The 24,041-nt window shown below is 40.3% G+C and overlaps 1 protein-coding gene and 2 long non-coding RNA genes across 11 annotated transcripts in view; 2 read left to right on the top strand and 1 right to left on the bottom strand.

Annotated features, from left to right (window-relative positions):
• The window catches only part of LOC119025295 (nectin-1-like), a 32,120-nt gene that overhangs the window by 5,497 nt on the left and 2,582 nt on the right, over window positions 1-24,041 (top strand). Inside the window, exons 1-12 of one of the 9 annotated variants that reach the window (XM_037108701.1) lie at window positions 624-2,804; window positions 4,006-4,129; window positions 4,251-4,503; window positions 4,607-4,883; window positions 4,988-5,165; window positions 5,273-5,349; window positions 5,463-5,643; window positions 17,152-17,245; window positions 21,029-21,183; window positions 22,379-22,478; window positions 22,613-22,737; window positions 23,138-24,034. In XM_037108701.1, the coding sequence (XP_036964596.1) occupies window positions 2,514-2,804; window positions 4,006-4,129; window positions 4,251-4,503; window positions 4,607-4,883; window positions 4,988-5,165; window positions 5,273-5,349; window positions 5,463-5,643; window positions 17,152-17,245; window positions 21,029-21,183; window positions 22,379-22,478; window positions 22,613-22,703 (1,821 nt within the window). In that variant the 5' untranslated portion in view covers window positions 624-2,513 and the 3' untranslated portion in view covers window positions 22,704-22,737; window positions 23,138-24,034. Of the gene's footprint in view, window positions 1-623; window positions 4,130-4,250; window positions 4,504-4,606; window positions 4,884-4,987; window positions 5,166-5,272; window positions 5,350-5,462; window positions 5,644-5,828; window positions 7,148-7,173; window positions 7,308-17,151; window positions 17,246-21,028; window positions 21,184-22,378; window positions 22,479-22,612; window positions 22,738-23,137; window positions 24,035-24,041 lie in introns of those variants that run through there. The other 8 variants (XM_037108702.1, XR_005076771.1, XM_037108700.1 and 5 more) reach the window with 8 other exon arrangements.
• LOC119025300 lies at window positions 12,350-13,380 on the top strand. The gene is made up of 2 exons (XR_005076773.1): window positions 12,350-12,482; window positions 13,209-13,380. It is a non-coding gene; the product is annotated as an uncharacterized LOC119025300 (long non-coding RNA).
• LOC119025298 lies at window positions 12,481-13,883 on the bottom strand. Its single transcript, XR_005076772.1, has 3 exons — window positions 13,734-13,883; window positions 13,501-13,635; window positions 12,481-12,993 (listed from the first exon to the last, which is right to left on the bottom strand). It is a non-coding gene; the product is annotated as an uncharacterized LOC119025298 (long non-coding RNA).

The raw sequence follows: 24,041 nt of genomic DNA on the forward strand, positions 1-24,041 counted from the left end.
GCCACTCTAGCCCAGACGCTCAGCTTTGTACTGCAGTAAACGGGGTCCAGAGAAAAAGTGAAATTTAACCACTTACAACACGGCTCACCTAAACAGTCTATAACAGTTCAAGTGTACGTCGTAAAGAGAAAATTCACACAGATTTACATAACCATCAGACCTGCCTTTCTTCTGGCACTACATATTCTCAACCGTAGAACTCAACCTTTTTCTCTGGACCCCGTTCATATGTACTTTATATGACCCCACTTCAAAAAACAATCTCTTAAACTATCCATTTAAAGTTGTAAGCTTCAATATCATGTAGCATTACAGGGAAACAGAGCATTGTACTGCTTAATGGCAGGGAAAGTTCCCAGTTAATCTGGTTGTGTACTTAGGACATAATGATTGAGATTCTAAATATATTACAGTGATCTAAGTGTCACCAGAGACATTTTACAGCCGTGCCCTTTCCTCTCATTTTCTGGTTTTTGTCAGTCTCCATCAGTGTTGCTTCATGTTTCCACAAAGGCTGTGGAAGGACAAGAAAGACAAGAGTCCTCAGAGACGAGGGCAGCAACTGGAATAGCATCAAAGGGCATAAAAGGTCTGAGACACTGTTAGAAGCTAGCTAGTTATCTTGTCAGCCAGCTAACAGCAAAGGGCGTTTAACAGAGTCAGACAAGTAGGAGGTATTTCAGTTAGACCTCAGATGTTGGAATTTATGGCTTGTTTTGTTTGTTTGTTTTTTTAATTTCAAAACATGTATTCATGCTTCCATGGTGAGTGTTACAACACATCTGTCATCTTGTGCAAGAGTAGAGCAGTTTAGTAAGTTATTTGATTATATAAATGTTGACAAACCATGCTGGGAGTGTAACATGGTGTTTGTCTTTGAAAAGGGCTCTTTTCAGGTGCTGTATGTGCTCCACCTGTCAGATTTATGACCCAGAGCACATCTGGTACCCACATCTGCATGCCAAAATTGAGTTGTACCCAAAAATGAAAGAAGTATTCATGTCCTTTACTTGAGCAAAAGTACCAAGACTTATGTATGCCTAGTTCATTTAACATAAGTGGAAATCACCGGGGGGGACAGGGAAGCCGAACCCCTGATTCCAGGGGAAACCAGAGATTTTTCCCCAGCAATGAAAACATATAACAGTAATATGTAGTAATGTCTTTAAAAACACTTCTGCTAGTTAAAGATGCAAAATTCTATTTTTAAAAGTGGGTTCCCTCCTTTCTAAGCCACACCCTACATTTCTTCTGGTGAAAACATTTCATGGATTCCATTCCAAACCACTCAAGTGTGGTAACGCTAAATACAAGTGACAGCTGAACCTATGCCTTGGTCACACAGAACTCTGTTATGTTCTGTTCACAGTAATACAGGAAATGATGCTGATGATATATTACACATTACACATTACTCTCAAAAATACTAATCCCTTACATTACATGATTACCCCCTGAGGAAAGTAATTAGTTACATTACTCATTACATTCATGTTGCTCCACAGTTCCTTTTAACAAGCTTTGTGTGTGCGTGCTGTCTCTGTAGGTGCTTTGTTAAGTATGAGGTAGTGTTAGCAGCGGTGGAGAGAAGTTTGCAATACGGGCAAAGTGTGCTCCTTACAGTCAAGTTATTTTCCTTACGTTCAACAAATTCAAAGTAATCTTTGTATCTCCAACCGTCAAAAGTGGCTTTACGCAGTGGGGGGTCTTCAGGCAAGTCACATGCAGCAGCATGTTCTGCTCATGTTGTCCCATTTTCCCTTGCGGGTGGCGACTAACCAATCGGTGATGGTGAAAGATACCTTGTGCCAAACCCCAACCAATCACTGTTCCATTATTGACGGGTAGGTTCTCTTTGATTAGGGTGGCTTGTGTGGATAAAAGTTCATCCACGCAAGTGTAGGTACCAAAGGTACGGTAGTGGACATTGGACTATTTGTTGACTCTGATCCACAAAACAAGGGCTATGTCTCTCACGGTAGCTGTACAGAAGCTTGTTGTATGCATGGTGTCCCAAACACGACTAGATATTTACCATGATTGATATCTTTTGAGCATCTGTGAGGCATTGGGGAGCTTTCAGATCCTGTTATTGAACAGTTCACATCTAGCGCCAATTTGCCTCTTAATCTAGGGGCTAAAATTAAGGCTATGATCCTGTATCCTACTAGTGTGAACCCCACATAAAGTGGGATTACCCTACTTAAAGGGGACATATTATGCAAAACCCACTTTTTCCTTGCTTTACGATGTATAATTGCATATCCGGAGTGCCTCCCGACCCCTTAAGAGTGATTTACAACCTCTACGTCAATGTTTTGTAAACAGGCAGAGTCAGGAAATGTGTCTCTAAAAGAGCCATTTGGATTTCACCCGTACTGTTACGTAACAGTGCGGGTGATTTGAATACTCCCGCCCTCAGGCTGGATATCTCCTCCCATATTACTCCGGCTACCTGAAGGAGGATCCGCCATTTTCTCGCTTCACTTGTATGCGATAGCCTGACCGCTAGCATGTACAACCCGAAAGCCAAGCACTCCTGCTCTGTCGTCGGATGCACGGACACTCATGTTTCCCTACATCGCCTCCCTACCAAAGAGGATACCAGAGCGAAGTGGCTAAATTTTATTTTTCAGGGAAACGTCCCAGCTTCACTGAGCAAAAGCGTTGTTGTCTGTGCCAATCATTTCACACCGGACTGTTTCAGCAACCAGGGTCAGTATCAGGCTGGACTGGCAACGAGATTGTTGCTCAAAGATGGATCGATACCCACTGTCCATGGTAACGCCACAGAAGAAGAAACTGTAAGTATTTTTTCTAAAAAACAGTGTTGTTTGTGTTACTTTGGCTGTTTAGCACATGAGCTAACGCTAACCGGTGATGTAAATATGAGGCTGAGCTAACGTTACAACAGTGGGCTTACTGGTCTTAGGATTCACGGTAATGTTAATGTTGCCAAACCTTAATTTGTCATATCAGCACTCATGACAGTGAACTGAGAAACTGAATTGGGATATTGAGATTTGATCGCTTCAAACCGGCCGGTGAACCACTGAGAAGTTGTTCGCCGTAGACAGCGCTAGCTAGCTAGCCATCGTCATGTTCACGGCCGAGCAGCGCTAGCTAGCTCATCGTCCGCGGACAACTTCTCAGTTGCTACAGCCACTGTTCCGACATGAACACGCATGGGAAACCGTCTCCTCCACGTGTTCACAGCCGACCAGACGGTGTGAAATTGTCTCAGTTGTCCGCGGACGACGAGCTAGCTAGCGCTACTCGGCTGTGAACATGGTAGCTAGCCATCGTCATGTTCACTGCCGAGCAGCGCTAGCTAGCTCATCGTCCGCGAGCAACTTGTCAGTGGTTACTGTTAATGTTTCGACATGAACACGCATGGGAAACCGTCTCCTCCACATGCTCACAGCCGATCAGTCAGTGAAATTGTCTCAGTAGTTCACGGACGGTGAGCTAATGTTCCGTCGTGAACACGCAGAGAGGACGGTATGAAATGCTCTGTAATTCACTGCCGGTGAGCTACGTTACGTCAATTAGCATGTTGTGCTAAAGTCTAAAGGACAGTGTGTTAGATGCCCAGGAGCACCTTGGCAGTCGAACGACTTCTTTTGTGTTGATATAGACGTAACTACGTGTGTAGTGTTAGCTGCTGGTACGAGGGACCCGATCTGACAGTACCAAAACTTTATCTGCAGTCAAGCAATCACTACTTTGTTTTGTAGCCGGAGACAGGGGTTACCTGTCTGCTGTGCTACGATTAACGTTAGTTATATGAAGGCATGGACACAGAAAAGTTGCCTTGCAAATATGTATTGCTCACTTACTAAATCTAATGTGAAGTGAGGGATTTGCATGGGTTTGCTCGGATTATTATTTGCCAGATTTTGCCTTAGCAAATTATTTTTTCAATCATCATTTCTATATACATAGCTTTGTTTCATGTAACATGACAAAACAGACACATAACATATTCCTTCCTTTTGTGTTTAGCAAAGCACATCTGTACAGCAGCCAGTGGTGCATCATGTTGCTTGCCAGACAGACCAACCAGTGAAATGCACGGTTGGCACACAGCTGTCCATGAGAACCCTCCGGCCTCACTTCAGAAGCACAGGTTTGTTGAACAAAAGCATATGATGTAATGTTAGTCACTATGTTACTCTAATGTGTAATTTTGTTTTACTTTGTTATGAATATGGATTGGCTAATGAAAATTCTGTTTTTATCTATCAATGGCACACAGAAATCAGTGTCCTGTGCTGAGGTTGGAGTTGGCACCTCAAACATTCCCCTCTCTACTTCTCAACCATTCCTATCATCAACCCCAATCAAGAGACCATGCAAAAGGGCTCGCTTGGAACTGGAGGAGGAGGAGGAAGAAGAGGATCCATTGGAGGGCAGTTCATTCATGGACATTCCCGACCCCAAGGATTCTACGTATAATCCTGAGGAATCTGTCACAGTTTTGTCTGAGTCAGTAGATGTGACGTGAGTAAATAACCTCAAAATTGCTTATATTTTTTTTTACATTATTTCTCTCAAGTAGTATGGGAGTTACTAATTTATCTTTGCAATTTTTGTTTCCTACTAGACTGGAGCCTTCCTGCCCTGTTCATAAGACACCAACATATATTGTCTATGAAAAGTGTCTGATGGAGCTGTTTGAGGTGTGCCCTGTCTGTCGGCGTGTTTCAGACGTTCAGACAAGAAGGATAGGCACTTTCCTCTCTGTAGAACAGACATGCCCACATTGTCAGTTCTTCAGAAAATGGAACAGCCAGCCAGTTCTGGGAAGCACACCAGCAGGAAACCTCCAGCTCTCAGCTGCAGTATACACCACAGGAGCATCTTTCTTTAAACTTGAAAAGGTAATGGAATAAGACTTTACTATGTAATTTAATTATTTTTGCATATCATATTGCTAAATGTTTTATAGAGCAGTATTTGACACATCTTGTCTGTCTGTCCTCAGATCTTCCGGGCAATGCAGCTGAAGATGTTTCAGTATGACACTTTTCGCCGTCATGCACGGTCATACATAGAGCCTGCCATCATACACACTTGGAAGACTGTACAGGACGGCATGATGGAGCAGCTCAGTCAGCAGGAGAGTGTTATCCTAGGTGGCGACTTAAGGGCTGACTCTCCAGGTAAACAAGATTCTCTGATACATTGTACTCTAATTTTTTTGTTTAGAAATGTGGTTACTATGAAGTACAACAAAGTGATATGTAAAATGTAACATTTATATTTGAAAGCCACTCTGCCAAGTTTGGCAGTTACTCAATGATGGACCTGAGGAGCAACACTATTGTTGACATACAGCTGGTTCAGGTGAGTTCAAAGGTGTGATCTGTATTCAGGTTAACTAATCTGTGTTTAAAGAGTGCTTTTAAAAATCATTTTGTTTAATAGAGACTTGCGTTCTATTTTTGTGTTCTGATCAGAGCAACAAAGTCGGTGGAAGTTATCACATGGAGAAAGAAGGTCTGAAGAGGAGCCTTGCTCTCTTGGAGGCACGTGGTGTTGCATTGGACAGCATTGTCACAGACCGTCACCCTCAGATCCAGAAGTTCCTGAGGGAGGCCAAAGTGACACAGTACTACGATGTCTGGCATATTGAAAAAGGTATTTGTTACTGTGTTTGTATGTTGGAGGGTGAAAATGAGGATAAAATGCCCTTGCTCGCAGGTCCACACACACTATATGTTCCTAGTATCATAATTACTAATGTGTTACATGGGTTATGGTTAGGTATTTTGTTTTCAACATATACTGTTTATCTGAACGTGACTGAAATATTGTTTTATTAGGACTGTCCAAGAAACTGGTCAAGATAGCCCAGAACAAAGACTGCGAGCTGAAGAAGTGGCTTCACAGTATCAAGAACCATGTGTAACTGTAACCCTGCACTGTATAGGGGTCAGTAGGGGTCAGATATACAGTGGAATATGATGATGGATGACTCGTGTGATCAGTCTCAAGAAGTTTCTTCTGCTTTTTTTTTTGTACATATCACACTAATGCACACGAATCAGGGTCGTAAAACGTGCTGTCGACCAAAATATCCAACCGTGTTAACCATTTTTTTTCCCTCATGGATGTAAATGCAGAAGCACTTAGTTACTCTTTTTATTATAGCTCAAGCCAGTCTATGTGACTCATACTCCTTATCCACTGGTCATAAATCCCATTTCAACCCACAAATATCTGGCTTTTGTGTGCAACGGAAATGTGAGAATTTGTCATTTACACCCAGGTCAGTTGACTCTGCTGTAGACACAGGTTTTTGTAACTTCAGCTCGGCTTCAATCTAAATGTAAGACACAGAATCAGAATCAGGAATCCTTTAATGTCCCGCAGACGGGGAAATTTGTTTGGCGGGTGAACATACTAAATTCTGCTGCACAAAGTGATGATGTGTTATCAACATCCTGTGGTGGCCCGTAAACAAGGAAGGGATTTGGGATGCAGTCTATTCAAGGATGTTTTATAACTTAATTACTTTTATTTTGGTGGAAAAGTGGTAGAATGCTCCTGCCATCCATGCCTCAACACTGACCCCTCTGTACCTACCCCTCGGTAGGGTAGGTTTATCAGAGGATGCAAATTCAGAATTCACTGGGCCTGCTTGTCATTTAACCTGTGCCACTGGCCTTCATGGAGAGAGACACTATGTCTGCATTTGCACAGTGAGTGAGCAAAGCTGTTGCGAAGATAGGCAGCAGATACTGCAAAGCCGAAGTTGCATAACATCACAATCTTACAACATGCATGCACAGTTTTCACAATCAAACCACTGAAAACACATTGCCTACCTCCAAATCCTGCTTAAATAAAAGGACAGGAGTAATAGCATCGGTACCAAAAGTAAATGGAAGTAATGGACCAATTTCAGAATACTGTATTCCAATACCAGATAACATTTATTGATACATTACTGAGTTCATCACTTCGATGTTGCGGCTGTTAAAGGTAGGGCTCAGTAGTTAATTACTTTATACTTCTTGGTAGCTTCATCTCTGGGTATTCAACTGAGGTCCATGTAATAATGAAATTAGTGTACCTATTGTGGCCAAGGCCATTATCATTTCCTAAATCTATCCAAGTATTTGTTTTGTCTAAACCTAAATGGATCAGAGACTTTCTCACCAACAGGCCTCAGGTGGTGAGAATAGGGAACAAAACATCCTCCCCTATGGTCCTCAGCACGGGCACGCCACAGGGGTGTGTGCTCAGCCCAGTCCTCTTCACCCTGTTCACTCAAGACTGTGCTGCCATCCATCCCACCAACACAGTTGTGAAGTTCGCGGACGACACTACAGTAGTGGGCCTCATCTCAGAGAACAACGAGACCCACTACAGAGAGGAGGTACACCAGCTCACACAGTGGTGTTCAGCCAACAACTTGGTGCTGAACACAGGAAAGACCAAGGAGGTCATCGTGGACTTCAGGAGGTCCAGGAAGACTGAGCACGCCCCCCTCCTCATGGACGGAGAAGTGGTGGAGCGTGTGGACAACATCAAGTTCCTGGGCCTCCACATCACATCTGATCTCTCCTGGTCCCTGAACACCTGCCGCCTGGTGAAGAAGGCCCAACAAAGGCTCTTCTTCCTCAGGAAACTGAAACGGGCTGGACTTTCCTCTCGTCTGCTCGTGAACTTCTACAGAGCGACAATAGAAAGCATCCTCTGCCTCAGTGTGACCGTGTGGTATGGCAGCTGCACGGCACAGGAGAGGAAACAACTGGCACGGGTGGTTAAAACTGCACAGGGCATCGTGGGCTGCCCCCTCCCTGACTTGGACTCTATATACGGAGACCGAGTCAAGAGGAGAGCAAGAGCCATCGCCACGGACCCCAGCCACCCGGGCCACAGACTGTTCGTACCGCTTCCATCAGGAAAGCGGTACAGGAATATCCGCACCACCACCAACAGACTGAGGGACAGCTTCTTTCCAAGAGCTGTCAAAGCTATCACCCCCTGCACTGCAGGACAATAGACTTAGCTGCTGAACGCACACTGCACTTTTTTTTATGTCCAACGGACTAATTAACGGTACCTTACTGTTAATGTATATATTACCACCCAACCGCACCAATCGTATACATAACATATGTATATACTACAGTTCTTATGTACATACTACAGTTCTGATGTACATACTCTCTTCCTCTTTTCTTATTATATTTATAAATATTTCTATTTTTATTGCATGCTCTTCTATATTTTTACTATTTTATTACCTTATGCACGGGGGTTGCAAAGACAATTTCATTGATTGACATGTGAATGTCCAATGATAATAAAACTCTTGAATCTTGAATCTTGAATCTTGAAACAAAGGGACTTTTTCCTCAGCTTAACCAAACTGTGACATTTCACACTAACTGTGTGATGTTCATCAATGATAGTGTGGGTATTTTGTTGTGGGGTTGGATGACCCTAACGCTGATGACCATCATCTTAAAGCGATAGTTTGTGTTTTTTGAAGTGGGGTCATATAATGTACATATCTATACTCGTACTGTTCCCTACTGTAATCACTGATCAGCGCAGCCTCAGTTTTGAGAAGTAGAGGGCCACTCTAGCCCAGACGCTCAGCTTTGTACTGCAGTAAACGGGGTCCAGAGAAAAAGTGAAATTTAACCACTTACAACACGGCTCACCTAAACAGTCTATAACAGTTCAAGTGTACGTCGTAAAGAGAAAATTCACACAGATTTACATAACCATCAGACCTGCCTTTCTTCTGGCACTACATATTCTCAACCGTAGAACTCAACCTTTTTCTCTGGACCCCGTTCATATGTACTTTATATGACCCCACTTCAAAAAACAATCTCTTAAACTATCCATTTAAAGTTGTAAGCTTCAATATCATGTAGCATTACAGGGAAACAGAGCATTGTACTGCTTAATGGCAGGGAAAGTTCCCAGTTAATCTGGTTGTGTACTTAGGACATAATGATTGAGATTCTAAATATATTACAGTGATCTAAGTGTCACCAGAGACATTTTACAGCCGTGCCCTTTCCTCTCATTTTCTGGTTTTTGTCAGTCTCCATCAGTGTTGCTTCATGTTTCCACAAAGGCTGTGGAAGGACAAGAAAGACAAGAGTCCTCAGAGACGAGGGCAGCAACTGGAATAGCATCAAAGGGCATAAAAGGTCTGAGACACTGTTAGAAGCTAGCTAGTTATCTTGTCAGCCAGCTAACAGCAAAGGGCGTTTAACAGAGTCAGACAAGTAGGAGGTATTTCAGTTAGACCTCAGATGTTGGAATTTATGGCTTGTTTTGTTTGTTTGTTTTTTTAATTTCAAAACATGTATTCATGCTTCCATGGTGAGTGTTACAACACATCTGTCATCTTGTGCAAGAGTAGAGCAGTTTAGTAAGTTATTTGATTATATAAATGTTGACAAACCATGCTGGGAGTGTAACATGGTGTTTGTCTTTGAAAAGGGCTCTTTTCAGGTGCTGTATGTGCTCCACCTGTCAGATTTATGACCCAGAGCACATCTGGTACCCACATCTGCATGCCAAAATTGAGTTGTACCCAAAAATGAAAGAAGTATTCATGTCCTTTACTTGAGCAAAAGTACCAAGACTTATGTATGCCTAGTTCATTTAACATAAGTGGAAATCACCGGGGGGGACAGGGAAGCCGAACCCCTTATTCCAGGGGAAACCAGAGATTTTTCCCCAGCAATGAAAACATATAACAGTAATATGTAGTAATGTCTTTAAAAACACTTCTGCTAGTTAAAGATGCAAAATTCTATTTTTAAAAGTGGGTTCCCTCCTTTCTAAGCCACACCCTACATTTCTTCTGGTGAAAACATTTCATGGATTCCATTCCAAACCACTCAAGTGTGGTAACGCTAAATACAAGTGACAGCTGAACCTATGCCTTGGTCACACAGAACTCTGTTATGTTCTGTTCACAGTAATACAGGAAATGATGCTGATGATATATTACACATTACACATTACTCTCAAAAATACTAATCCCTTACATTACATGATTACCCCCTGAGGAAAGTAATTAGTTACATTACTCATTACATTCATGTTGCTCCACAGTTCCTTTTAACAAGCTTTGTGTGTGCGTGCTGTCTCTGTAGGTGCTTTGTTAAGTATGAGGTAGTGTTAGCAGCGGTGGAGAGAAGTTTCCAATACGGGCAAAGTGTGCTCCTTACAGTCAAGTTATTTTCCTTACGTTCAACAAATTCAAAGTAATCTTTGTATCTCCAACCGTCAAAAGTGGCTTTACGCAGTGGGGGGTCTTCAGGCAAGTCACATGCAGCAGCATGTTCTGCTCATGTTGTTGATGCTGCCATTGTTATCCCATTTCCCCTTGCGGGTGGCGACTAACCAATCGGTGATGGTGAAAGATACCTTGTGCCAAACCCCAACCAATCACTGTTCCATTATTGACGGGTAGGTTCTCTTTGATTAGGGTGGCTTGTGTGGATAAAAGTTCATCCACGCAAGTGTGGGTACCAAAGGTATGGTAGTGGACATTGGACTATTTGTTGACTCTGATCCACAAAACAAGGGCTATGTCTCTCACGGTAGCTGTACAGAAGCTTGTTGTATGCATGGTGTCCCAAACACGACTAGATATTTACCATGATTGATATCTTTTGAGCATCTGTGAGGCATTGGGGAGCTTTCAGATCCTGTTGTTGAACAGTTCACATCTAGCGCCAATTTGCCTCTTAATCTAGGGGCTAAAATTAAGGCTATGATCCTGTATCCTACTAGTGTGAACCCCACATAAAGTGGGATTACCCTACTTAAGGGCAGAAGTTAAGTAACCAGTCTCTTCTTCAACTTGGAAGGTATCAGAGTCGTTGATGAGGAATCAGTGGATAGTCAGTGATTGATCAAGAGGCCCAGGACTGTTTTTGGACATTTTGGTGCCCCAGGCCAGTTGTCTATTGGCGATCTTGAGAGTTTTTATCTTTGTATCATAATATTTTATAATCAGGGCTCTACAGTGCGAGCATTTCACTCGCATTTGCCCCTTAAAAAAAAATGTGTGCGCGAACCGGAAAAATGATTTCGGAGCACAGTTTGCAAGCAAAGGTGTCAAGTTACCGTCACAACCTACTTTGTCTGCGATCGTTTAAAAACTACAGCAGTCTCACGCGAGAGGTGATAGGTCAACCTGTGGTGAAGTTATGGATGCTCCAAGCATCACGAGCCGACAGAGTAAGTAAGTAAGTAATTAAATTACTTGGCATGAATATATTAATACAAAATAATTGCAGTTTTTTTCAACATCTTCCATTTGACTCCAAACCAGCAGCAGATTGTTTTAGTAAACTGGACGAATAAAACATAGCTCTTTTTTTGTTCTTCAGTGCATCCTCTATTTTATATGAATATTTATATGCAGAAATTATGATTTTTTTTCTCAATAGCTTCCATGTCATGTGACCCAGTGACTCCAAACCAGCATCAAATCGTGTTCCTAAATGGGCCAAATAAGACACACCACTTTATATTGTACTTTAGTGCTTCCTCTATTTTATATGAATATTAATGTGCACTTAGACAACTGACATCCTTTGTGTTTAGTACAGATTAGATACAAAATGAAATTAAAAAAATAAAATCACTGTAAATTTAAGAAATTGTTTTGTGCTGCCTGAGACCATGTGACCAAAACGTCACACTTAGCTCCAGAAGCTAATATGTAGCAGTTTGATTTAACCAAGAACCAAGAAAGACGATGTAAAAGCAAGACTTAAGCTATTGATAAAGACAAAGAAAAGAAAATAACAAAACAAGAGAATAATATTTTGACAGGTGATGACTTAATGACAATAAGTAGTAGGTACCAACAGCTGTCTGTCAGCCTAATGACCATTTCACTCTGGACAAAACTTATCAGGTGCAGATGGTATCTCTTATAAAAGTGACTTTTTATCATATTTGCTAAAAATGTCATTATGCAAAAACAGCATTCCATCAAACTAGTAATATGTAAAAAACAGAAAACAAAAAAAAAAAAAAACAGGCTCATTCAGTTCCGCCTACTGCTCCTGCTGCAAATTGCCAAAAAGAACCAATCAGAGCCAGGATGGTGTCTGATGGAGTGTCTGACAGCTGTCGATCACTGCTCACTCACACTGCGGACAGCTCCCGCCCCCTTCCTCCTCAGCTCTGCTTGGTCAAGCTCATACCTTCCAGAGCGGCTTCAGGAGTTTAGAGAAAGTAATGGTGGAGCAACAACCATCAGCAAGGAAACAACTACCAATACCTCCGTTACCACCAACAGCATACACAAGTAAAAAGAGGAAACCAGAAGAAATAAAAAGCACAAAAAAAGAACTAGACAGAGCCCGGGATAAAACCAGCGTAAACATAGGAATGGCCTTTCAGAGGTGGAAGGAACTCTGTGATCTGGAAGGACGGAAAACTGACGCAGAGTTGGCGAATTTTCTGGTTGACAGGTAATTACCCCTGATTGATTTACATAATGTTTAATTTGATTTTCGACTGGGTTAAAAAGCTAATTGTAATTGTTACACTAGTACTCCATTGTGCATGTGACCTTACTGTGATATTGCAGTCGGGCTAACGTTAGCTTGTTTCGGATGCTAGTGCTAACGTTAGCTTGTTTCCAGTGTTCGAAAATAGAAAGTAGCATAAATATCTTTATGAAGTGACCTGGCAGTCGTATGTATGTATGTATGTATGTATGTATGTATGTATGTATGTATGTATGTATGTATGTATGTATGTATGTATGTATGTATGTATGTATGTATGTATGTATGTATGTATGTATGTATGTATGTATGTATGTACGTACGTACATACATACATACATACATATAGATTGGCCTTCTGCACCATGTCACAGGAGAGCATGAGTGGTCCGTCGATGCCTGTCAACATGGTCCCTTGGAGGAAGACAGAGAAGGAGTGGGAAGGGGTCTGCTCCTTGATGGTTACTGAAAGCTATAAAAGGCACAATAATGTATTTAAAAATAAGTCAGGCCTCATCTGGCAAGGCCAAACTCAAAATTTCACACTAGAACAACCAAGGCATCATTTTGACTGTTTTAAATTTCAAATGTAATAACTTTGTTTCAATAAAACCCATGTAACTGTAGGACCCTGACTCTTCCTAAATGTGTGTATATTACATCCAGTTCTTTATTCTCTTTCCACAGGTCAGAGATTGCCTTAGACAGAGGCATGCTGTTGCACTTTGAAGAATAAAGAATCCTATCTTCCAGCAAAAATCTAAGTTTATGTTGACCTTGACTGACAGCTGTGCATTGTTACTCTGCATACAACCTACATTGTTATGTTACTTTGAAAAATAAAGCGTGACAATATTTACAGAGTTATTGATCCATTGACCCAAAAGCACAACTCTGAACCACAGGTAACAGTGAAATAAGTCTTTTCATGTTCAAATGAGGAAAACGAGTGCAGGTGAGGTGGGGTGTTGCGAGGTACCGTAGTGGCTCGTGAGATCACTGGTGAAGACGAGGGTGATGGTGGCGTGGTGTCTGCTTCAGAGCAATGGCAGTAGGTTGGCAAGTCCGCAGGCAAAGGAGAAGCAAACACAGGCTGCTAGGTCAATGCAGCAATCTGAGGCAAAGTGGAGAAGCACAGAAGTATTAGCTACACAAGCTAACGTACAGGAGCACAGAGTCAATAATTAAGAGATGAGTCAGGAGGTGAACAACCACATAGACTGAAGCAACGATCTGTGGTCAAGCAGGAGGAAATCCAGAGTCTATGTAGGTGGTTGATTGCAGAGTAGTTTCACCTGACTGCTGCCTGCTGGGGGAGACCATACCCACACACACACACACACAACAGACAGGGGAAGAGACAAAGGAGGAGCAATACAGACAGGGGAAACACAAACCGGGAAGAAGGCGGGTGCTTCCATGATGGGTGTCATGATGAATCATGACACATACTTGCTTTTGAGACATGCATGCCTAGACCCACACACAGTGATTCTGATTTCTTATATTGAAGGTTAGTTTTTTTAAACTAGTCCGACGGGTATTTCAATAAAATAAGGTGAAGTGTTATGTTTGTTTTTACATTTATGCAATTATAAATAAATAATGGAATCATAAGTCTTTTGTTGTGTAAATTTTGAACAATATGAAAAAAGAAAAATCTATGTACTGTGTTGCACAACACTCAGAAATGCAATTGCACATCTCAGGCTGTTGGTTGCATTTCTTCTCCACAACGGTGGGCATTTCCCTCCATCTCTGGGCTGGAGTTGGACAGGAGGAGCAGCAGGGACTGAGTGTGGCTGAGGACATGAGGCTGGGGTCCCCTCCTGAGACATCCAAGCGTTGAATTTGCTCCTTGCGATTACAAGATAACGTATATACTAGTAAAAATGTTTACTGAGGCTCATAACATCCACAGCTAAACGGCTAACAGCCATTGCCTTAGATACAATGATAATTGTTTGTGTTTAGAAACAGACTATTACTACTTACACTTTCAAATGCAATCCTCTGTAACCTCAAACGTTCGACTCGAACAATGTCATCTGTACAGAGGTCATCGGGTGTTTGTCCCACACGACGCCCTCTGCCCCGGCGTCCGTGGCCTCGGCCTCGGCCTGATCCACCTCGTCCACGTCTCCCTCGTCTACCCGTGCTCGTAGAAACAGCTGCTTGTGTGTATTCTTCATCTGAGCCCAGTGTCTCAGTATCAGAACTCTAACTATATCAATAAATAAAAATGTTACACATTTTGCAAAGCAACACATGTAAATAAGCTGCTAATTTACTGGCGTGACTGAAGTAATGTGCTAAGCTAATACTACACTTTCCGAACATTATTTTTATCACAGAATTAGACTTTATTGCTAAAAAAATGTAATGAATTGAGGAACAATTTTCTAGATGAGACATAGCCATGTGAAAGTCACTGTAAAGCGTTTTATATCTAGCTGTGTGGAGTGTAGTTCACGTATTACTGATTCATGCGCATGTTGTTCACCTGGCCTCTTCGATTGCGTGCACGTCGTGTGCGTCGCATAAACGCCAGCCTCCTCTTGGGGAGGGACTTTGGAGGCAGAGACTTATGATTCCATTATTTATTTATAATTGCATAAATGTAAAAACAAACATAACACTTCACCTTATTTTATTGAAATACCCGTCGGACTAGTTTAAAAAAACTAACCTTCAATATAAGAAATCAGAATCACTGTGTGTGGGTCTAGGCATGCATGTCTCAAAAGCAAGTATGTGTCATGATTCATCATGACACCCATCATGGAAGCACCCGCCTTCTTCCCGGTTTGTGTTTCCCCTGTCTGTATTGCTCCTCCTTTGTCTCTTCCCCTGTCTGTTGTGTGTGTGTGTGTGTGTGTGGGTATGGTCTCCCCCAGCAGGCAGCAGTCAGGTGAAACTACTCTGCAATCAACCACCTACATAGACTCTGGATTTCCTCCTGCTTGACCACAGATCGTTGCTTCAGATCTGAAGGTTGTACTTGTTCAAATGTATGCTAAGTCCTCTCTCTTACCAACTGTACCTTTAATGTGAATGTCAGATTTACTCCTCGGTCATTTGATTCTGTGGTAGTAACAGGCGTTTATCGGCTCCAGCTCTGATCTGCAGTGATGGAACAACAGCACCTTGGTGGACAACCTTGTCAGGTGCTGGCTGGTTAACGCTCTATCTTCCCTCTCTGTTCAAGAAGCATTGGAACATCATTCAGTGCTATGAGAAATTTAAGTAAACTTAACTACCATTAGTGGCTTCCTAATCACTCAGCCTGAGTCGGCTGCCTGATAGGTACTGCACAAGATGATGTCTCACTCCTTCCATTATGGTCTCCAGAAAAAATGTGTCAAATTGAGATTATTGATTATTATTATTTATTATTATTCACTATTAATTTTCTGAATGTATTCTGATGAGGTAATGGCATGCTGCTCACGACTGCTCTATGTTTATCCGGCTCCTACATGCTGACAGATGTTACACACAAGTGAAAACAGTATGGAAAGGCAAACCTGTCCTCTGCAAATGGAAAAGTAGTCAATCATCTTATTTAAGCTGCTAGTTTTGGTGTGAAAAGTGGTTTTAGGCTCACCACAAAGGGCATTCATCAATGGTTACCAGTTCAAGTGCAGAAAGTAGTCAAGATATGCAAAAAAGAGCCTTTTTTTGTTCTTTTGTCTCTTAGCATTCCCCTGCCTACTCACAGTTCACACTGAGCACTCCTCAATTCTTCCAACCACCATTTCCATGTGACTGAGATACATAACACTGACCCCATTGTCTACAGTTACCACCATGAGGAATGCAGGAAACTGAATGAAGCGTCTATTGCCAGTTATTGAAGCTTTGTATGTGTATAAAACGTCAGCCTTCCTTAATTTCCTGACTTTGTTATACTGCCCAGAAACTGCAGTGTCTCACTGAAAACTACAGCAGCAAAATCTAATTTAAAATAAAACTTACTCAGTGTAAACATGGTTGTAACGAAGCACATTTTGTTACTTGTACATTTTGAACATGTGGGTAATTATGTTCTTTTGCACAGTAACTTAAATGTACAGTAGTAACGGCACTTTGCATTGTAGTCACGATAGCACTTTATTTGCCAAAGCTTGCACAGTACAGTTTGCATATTGCATATTTGCACAGTTCATACAGATATTTAAATTACTCTATTTATCGAATATTAATGGAGTTATCTATTAGACCCTTGCATGTCTTCGGGCAGGTGCGACACTCGGCTGCTTTGAAGGATTTTTTTTTTTTTTAATTAATGGATTTATGTTTGTTATACAAGCACCAAAATCTGTCATTCCTGTTGCAGCAGTTAAGAACTTATTTTAACAAGGTCCCAAGTATCAAAAAAACCTCAGTGATGTCCACACATGAGAAGTGTCAGGATACAGCAAAAAAAACAGTTCACTAATCCAGAATGACCTTGAAACTACTGAAAAATCCGGTGCGTCAGGTGTCATAAAAAGCAAGGTAACACTATCCTTGTACAGAAGGGATGGGAAGCATCCATGTTTGCTCAGTGTTATTCTGATGCACTCAAATTACCATTTTCTCAGTTACAGCAATAACAGCTCGTTCTCTGTGATTTTTTTTCTTGTAGTCCCCCCCACTGACGTGATCATTAGCGAATGGGCTTCTAACTCGTTTGAATGTGTGACTGAAGCTAATCCAGATGCAAATTTCACTTGGAAAAGGTAAAGTAGTTTGAATAATCCTGTTTCAGTGTCAACATTCTTAATCAAACACTTTTATGTTTAACTTTTACTTTGTTGTCATAAGCCTTTTACAATGATGAAAGAACTGTATCATTAGCCAAATACATGTGTATGCTTTGAAATGTCTGTTCTGAAATGTTTGTAGCTGCAGTAAACCCCCATTTCTAGATGTGCTGATGTTATTCTAATGAAAAGCTCTGAAAAAGAAAACTGGTAATTATGGCTGATGAATCAAGTGAAATTCTAGAGACTTGGTGCACAAATAACACAAAACACAATAATGTGAAAAAATAACTTCAGAATACATCCTGGACAGGAAGAGGTCAGCTGGAGGAAATCAAGGACTAAACATTAGCTGGCTAGTTGTTTATAAAATTGAGTTATAGACTGAATCACTGTGATGTCACACTAACAACATCAGTCACTTTTGGGTAAGAGACTGGTTGGTGATTTGCACTGTGGAGATATGTGAAATCTACCAACTTGTTTATTTGTTCATTTCAGCTGCAGTTGCAACATGTAAAGATACTGTATATAGTTAAACATGTTGGTCTGGCCTATGTGACATTTCTGCTGTGTTAATTTCATGTACTATGTTGTTATGTTAGTGCCTTTGCTATCTGCACAGCCGGGGCATCTCAGACTAATGTTAATAGCCAGTTCTGGTTAAAGTGAGCAGTTGCTTTCTTTAACAGGTAAATTCAGTCTCCAACCCAGAAGTTGGTGTTATTAATGGCAAATTGAGTTAAGCATGCATTTTAGATAAATAAGATGTACATACTTTGAAATAACATCATGAAAGACAAAGAGGGTGTATGTAAATAAATGCGTGATGCAGGCGTATTCTACCCGAAAGTTATTGTGAACAAACATTGTGATTCTGTTTATAGTAAAAAAATGTTCACAATGACATTTTCTGGTTGTTATTGTGAATATCTTTGCCTATGCCGAAACGCACTGAACAATAGAAAAATGGCTACAACTATTCTTCTTTTGTCACCATTAATATTTTAGCCACTAAACTACAAAACTGCTCTATAGAAGACATACTGGTTTTGAAAATGTAGGGCCTTGTCACATCAAATATAACATAAAATAAAAGGTGTCTTTCAACGCAGACCTCCTAAAATCTTGCCAGTCCGTTATGTATTATGCTTCGGTAGTTGTTTTAGCCCTATGGTCTTATGTAATGACAATAATGGAGAACAATTGTTTTTTAAAAAAAAAAGGAAAGCTTGCAGTTTTATCTGACATGTACCATGTGTCAAACCACTAAGACAAAGGTCATTGTGCCTTTAATGACATTTTGTTGACTTAGTGCAGATGTTGCTCGTAGAAATAATGTACACAAAAGCATGGACTGGTCTGGTTTTATTTTTGAACAGTTAAACACGTATGACTATTCGGAAAGAAGTAGGTTTACGTTGTTTTTTAAAGCCATTAACAACAGACCAGGAAAGTGGCATGACTTTTTTGAGTATTTCAAGTGGAAAATGCATCTCAGTGTTATGATTTGTTGGTAAATTACAGATCGCTAATCAATCAAAATAGTTATTTTATTTGAGTTTGCACAATGATTGTGGAAAAGTCCTTTCAGTGGCAAGCTATTTAATAGTCATATTAGCTGATGAAACACAAATGAATGTCATTATTACACATTTATTTGTGCATATAAAACATCTAAACAACAGAACAGGAAAGGCTAAAGACAACACATGAATAGACACACTAAACCCGAACAAAAGAAATAACTGTAAAACTGTGAATCACATCACAAACATCGATAAACCCTAAATAACCAGAGTAGCTGTTTACCATCACAGTGATGACACTCTAAGAGTTCAAGAAAGATTGATGCTGCATCAGCCTTTAGAAAACAGTCATTTGAGTGTGAAAACACAAGACATATTGATTAATACCTACTGTGGGAACCGCATTGTGGTTGTGAAGTCATCAGCCTTGTGCTAGAACTGAAAACCCTGACAGAGGCTCTCACCCAGATAAAACTAGATTCCAAGGGGTGTTGTTGGTCTGTCTTAGTAAATTGTGTTTTTGACACCTTCAGATAACAATGCTGATAAAAGGAGAAGTCACTCAAAGTTAAATGCCCAATCAGGTAAAAGGTAGTTTGTAACATTTCTTTAGTTCACAATGAAAATCAGTAGATGGTTGACTAATAATTATATACTTTACTGCTATACTATGAAAAGCCAATAGTGAATTGAGTATTCTGATCCTTTTAACTGAAGTAAAAATATATACACCACAATGAAAAAACACTTAAAAATGAAATTTTGTCATGACTCCTGTTTGTGTTGTCCTTGTATCTGGTTTTTGTTTTTTTGGGTTTTGATTCATGTCCTTTTTTCTATGTCTTGTTGTGTTCTGTGTTTTGTTTTTCCATGTCTTGTGTCTCATGTTTTGATTTTTCCATGCCCTCATGTATCCTTTAAGTTCTCCTATGTTCTCCCCTCTGCCTCCCTCTGTCTGTTATTCTGTTCCTCTGTGCTCCTCCCCCTCATTATCACACCTGGCTTCCTTCCTCCTCTCTCCTCACCTGTGCCTCGTCATGTCATTAGTGTCTGTGTATTTAGTCTCTGTGTTCCCGTCACTCCTTGTCCGGTCATTGTTTTCTGTTTTCTGTTTGCTCCTGCTCCTGTCCCTGCTCCTGTCCCTGCTCCTGTCCCTGCTCAGTATGTTTTGGTTTTTAGAATTCCTTGTTTGATTTGTACTTTGCCTTTTTCTTTTGCACTTCGTTTAACTGTTTTATTTTGCTACTTTGTTTTGATGTTTTGTTGCTACTTTGCCTTGTTGGTTTTTTTGCTACTTTGCCTTTTGTCCCATTTTGTCTGTTTTTGCATTTCGGCTTTTGTTTCTCTTTATCCTTGCCTCCCATGTGTAACTGCGTTTGGGTCCTCCTTCCCTTTCCTTAGTTTTCCCCTTTTAAACCCCAACCTGACAAATTTAAATGAAATTTTAAAAATTGTGTTAGTTAAAAGTATACAGTTAATATTAGCAAAAGTTCTTATAGTATTACAATTAGAAGTAAGAGAATGTAGAATAATCCCCATTCAGTATTATATAATCAAATTATTTGTTATTTCTGAGGCATTATTATAAAAATAGCATTTCATTGTTGAAATACGTTAAGGTTGAGCTGATTTTGTTTACTATTATAACTTAATAAAGCATTACATTTTGTAAGATCATTCTTTGTTCTTTGTCCCACGATGAGCTTTTAGTATTTAGAGCTTTTTTACACTTAAAAAAACAGTATGAGAATGATGAAACTAAACCAACACAGTAAAATTGTGAACCAGCAAACCCCCAAAAATTAGCTGAGGAACTCTTCTCAGAGATTAGGGGTACTACAAAATCAAAGATCATGTGATATTTCCGAAAGCTTTAGCTTCTATTTGGATTATATGGTATTGAGACCAGTTGCTCAACTACAGTTTCCAAGGTTATGAATGAACAGTGCACATGTGTTTTTAAGACAACATAGAAGAGAAGTCCTTTCCATTTTATGAGATGGGAAATGTAGATCCAAGCCAAGAAATGGCACATAAACCAGTGTCGATGCTGAGAATAAAGTTTATACACAGATATTGTGCTTAAAAAACACAGTAGCATCTGTGTCATTTAAAGGGATAGTTCTGATACTTGAAATTCATTCAAATGTGTCTACAGTTTGCAATATTCTTCTCGTATGTGTATATTAAGCTGGACATTTCAGTTCTTGGCCTTGATCATTTGTTTCAGGTCGGACAACTCTTGGCCTCAGTCTGCCGTCAGAGTAGAAGGTGCATCATTACAGATTCTAAGCATGACGTCTCACCTGAATGGACTCTACCAGTGTGAGGCCTCAAACCCTTATGGAACAAAACGCAGTCACCTCTATCTGCATGTTTCTTCAGGTGAGGAGAGGTTTGACATGGAGTTTTTTTCTCTCTGTTCTTAGATTTCAGTGTGTTGCGATTGTTTGAATTTGTTATTCTTTCATGTCTCTTGATTTAAGAAAAATAAAGAGATTGCAGATGAATGATTCATGTCACAAGTTTTACTCACTGACCCATCCTTAAGGACAGGATGAGAAGCTTGAACATTTAAGCCTGACCTAAACATGCTGAATGTGGTCAAGATTCCTCGCATATTTCAGCCATGTCCAACTGCAAGGGCAACCCAGGACACACTGGAGAATTTCTTAAGCTGAGAGGCATGCTGCTTAGCCTTTTCCCATTACAACCTAGACAAGTGCACGAAAGACTGCCATCTGATGCTCTGCTGGAAATTATTCAAGTCTTATCTTGTGAAATGTGGCTGAGACCTTTTTTTTCAAAGACATTTTCGACATGTCTTTGCAGGAGAAATTACAACTGAGAGATCTGCAGCTGTCACTTAGTTGCACAGTGAAACTCTACAAAGCTTGGACGTGCACTCATTCACAGAGTTTCTCTTCTTATCAAACCAGTCAGAAACACACAGCTGAGGATATGCTGTAATGGAGACATATTGTCCTCATTTTCAGGTTCATCATTTTATGTTGGGTTGATGCACTGCTGCTGTATTTGGCTGGATCATGCTTATGTAAATGTACCTCACAGACTGTGTGTATCAATTTCCTGCTTTAAGTAAGATAAAGTACATTTGCATATATTTCATTATTCTGTCCAGTGCTGCTGCATTGTATTCCCCCTCTATCTAAAATGTTTTAGCTCCTGTCTCTTTAGGGCCCCTCCATCTGAGTCCCTGTGCCAGCAACGCCAACAAAAACAGATCCACGTTGATAAAATATTTCTTACAAAAAAAAAACTTGCTGCTCTGCATTTCATTGAGCAAATGTTTGACGTGATGACGTAGTGTATGATATTAAGTCACATAATTAAAGGCAGGACTACTGATAAGGCGTTTCAGGAACAGTGTTTTCTGTGGGAGAGAGGAGCTTCTTTTCTGTACATTCACAAGAGCCTATATAACATACTATAACATCTCCTTTAAGTAAGGATTAACTGTAGTGCTGTTGGGCAATATCAAACTTGTACAAGTCAGTGTACCTCATACAATGACTGTGTATAGCAATATTTTAATATCTTGTGTCCTGTCTCTCTACAGCAGGCTGCACTGTTTATTGGACCTTATTAATCCTTTTGGTTATCCTGATTGTTGCTGTTGCTGCACTGTTATACCTTCAAACATCTGGAAAATTACAAAGGTAACAGGTAGAGTAGTACTATATGCACATAAACAGATAAATTACAGCGCTGCTGAGAAGTACTGTATATAAGAACATGTTGCATGCACTGTGTCAAACATTTGTTGTATATTAATTGTTGGTTCATTATCCAGAATTAGGGAGATCATATCTGGGGATATGCAGCCAGTCCCCCGAAGTCCCAGTGCATCTGACAGGGCTGATTCGCATGATGGCGGATTATGAAGACTACAGGCAGAGGCAGCGGTAGAGGAATTATGTATAACATTCAGTTTGTTACGGACCACGTTTCTATTTCTGTCAAATCTGTATGCCTAAAACTTTTTATGATAGTGACCTAATTAAGTATTACAAAATTACAACAACTATTTCTTATAAAGTTTTTAAATGTATGCTCTAAATTACAGCTATAGTTTTATTTATGTAATAGTCCAACTTTTTGATTAAATCTGCTTTTTTGTAAATAGCTGGATATTTTAACATTTTCACTATCTGTCTTCTTATAGTGTTCCTTTACAGTATTACTGCTGTTTCATGTTTTGTTCAGTTTAATTTAAATTTTTTTGAATTTTTATTTTCATTAATCTACAGACACCCTGAAACTCTTTGCCTTTTCACTTGAAATTCATGAATTTTCATTTTTATTTTGTGTGCCTTAGGGATCTCTTTCCATGGATTCAACAGATGGGGCAGAGTTGGACAGGTGCAAATTTACAGGCTTCACCACAAGCGTGTATCATCCCTGACTTAGCTGGTTAGTGAGCATATTGAAAAACTTTTTCAGTTAGCAGAGACTAAAAACAAAAGCGTTTTCATTTCTTCTCCAACAGTAATGTCTGCTGCTAATAGCAATAACAGGATTATAAATCTATCAAGTTCTATACATCAGAAGACAACAGGACTGAAAATTGAGACTGTAAAACCAGCTTTTAAGCAAAAATAGAAGAACTTGATCAGAAACTGAGTGTCACTCTGTCAGTTACCGTTGGATGAGGATGTGGCTTTCAACTGCTTTTTCAGCAACAGCTCTAACTGTCATTGTCACTGATTGCCACATGTTTTTCCCAACAGCATTAATTGCAGATACTTATGAAGTATGTTTACATGCACACATGGGAAAAAAAAAAAAAAAGATTACTCTGACAAATTGGGCAAGATTGAACATGTGCATGCTTTGTAGTAATGTGGGTACTGTAAAACAGCAATTACAAGCAGTAAGTCAGTAAATCAGGTTTCCCCTTTCTTGTTATGAAAGGGATATTAATCCAGGGTCTAACACACTATGACATCGAGTAAGACCCCCCCCTCGAGTAAGAACCCCCCTCGAGAGATCAAGTTTGCAGACCACTAGTTTATGTAGTTTTAGCAACCTCAGAAATGACTGCACAATAACGGTACACTGCAGTATACCCCTCCAACAAGAAAACTGGTAGGTAAGACACATATGAACTTTGATTGCATTTCCATGGAGTAATAATCATACATTTGCATCCTTGAGCTGTGGAACTCTACTGCACTCGGTAATCGACTTGCAGGGCTTCTCCACAACAGGAAGCTGTTTCA

Source organism: Acanthopagrus latus, chromosome 9, assembly GCF_904848185.1.
Source record: "Acanthopagrus latus isolate v.2019 chromosome 9, fAcaLat1.1, whole genome shotgun sequence".
NCBI lineage: Eukaryota > Metazoa > Chordata > Actinopteri > Spariformes > Sparidae > Acanthopagrus > Acanthopagrus latus.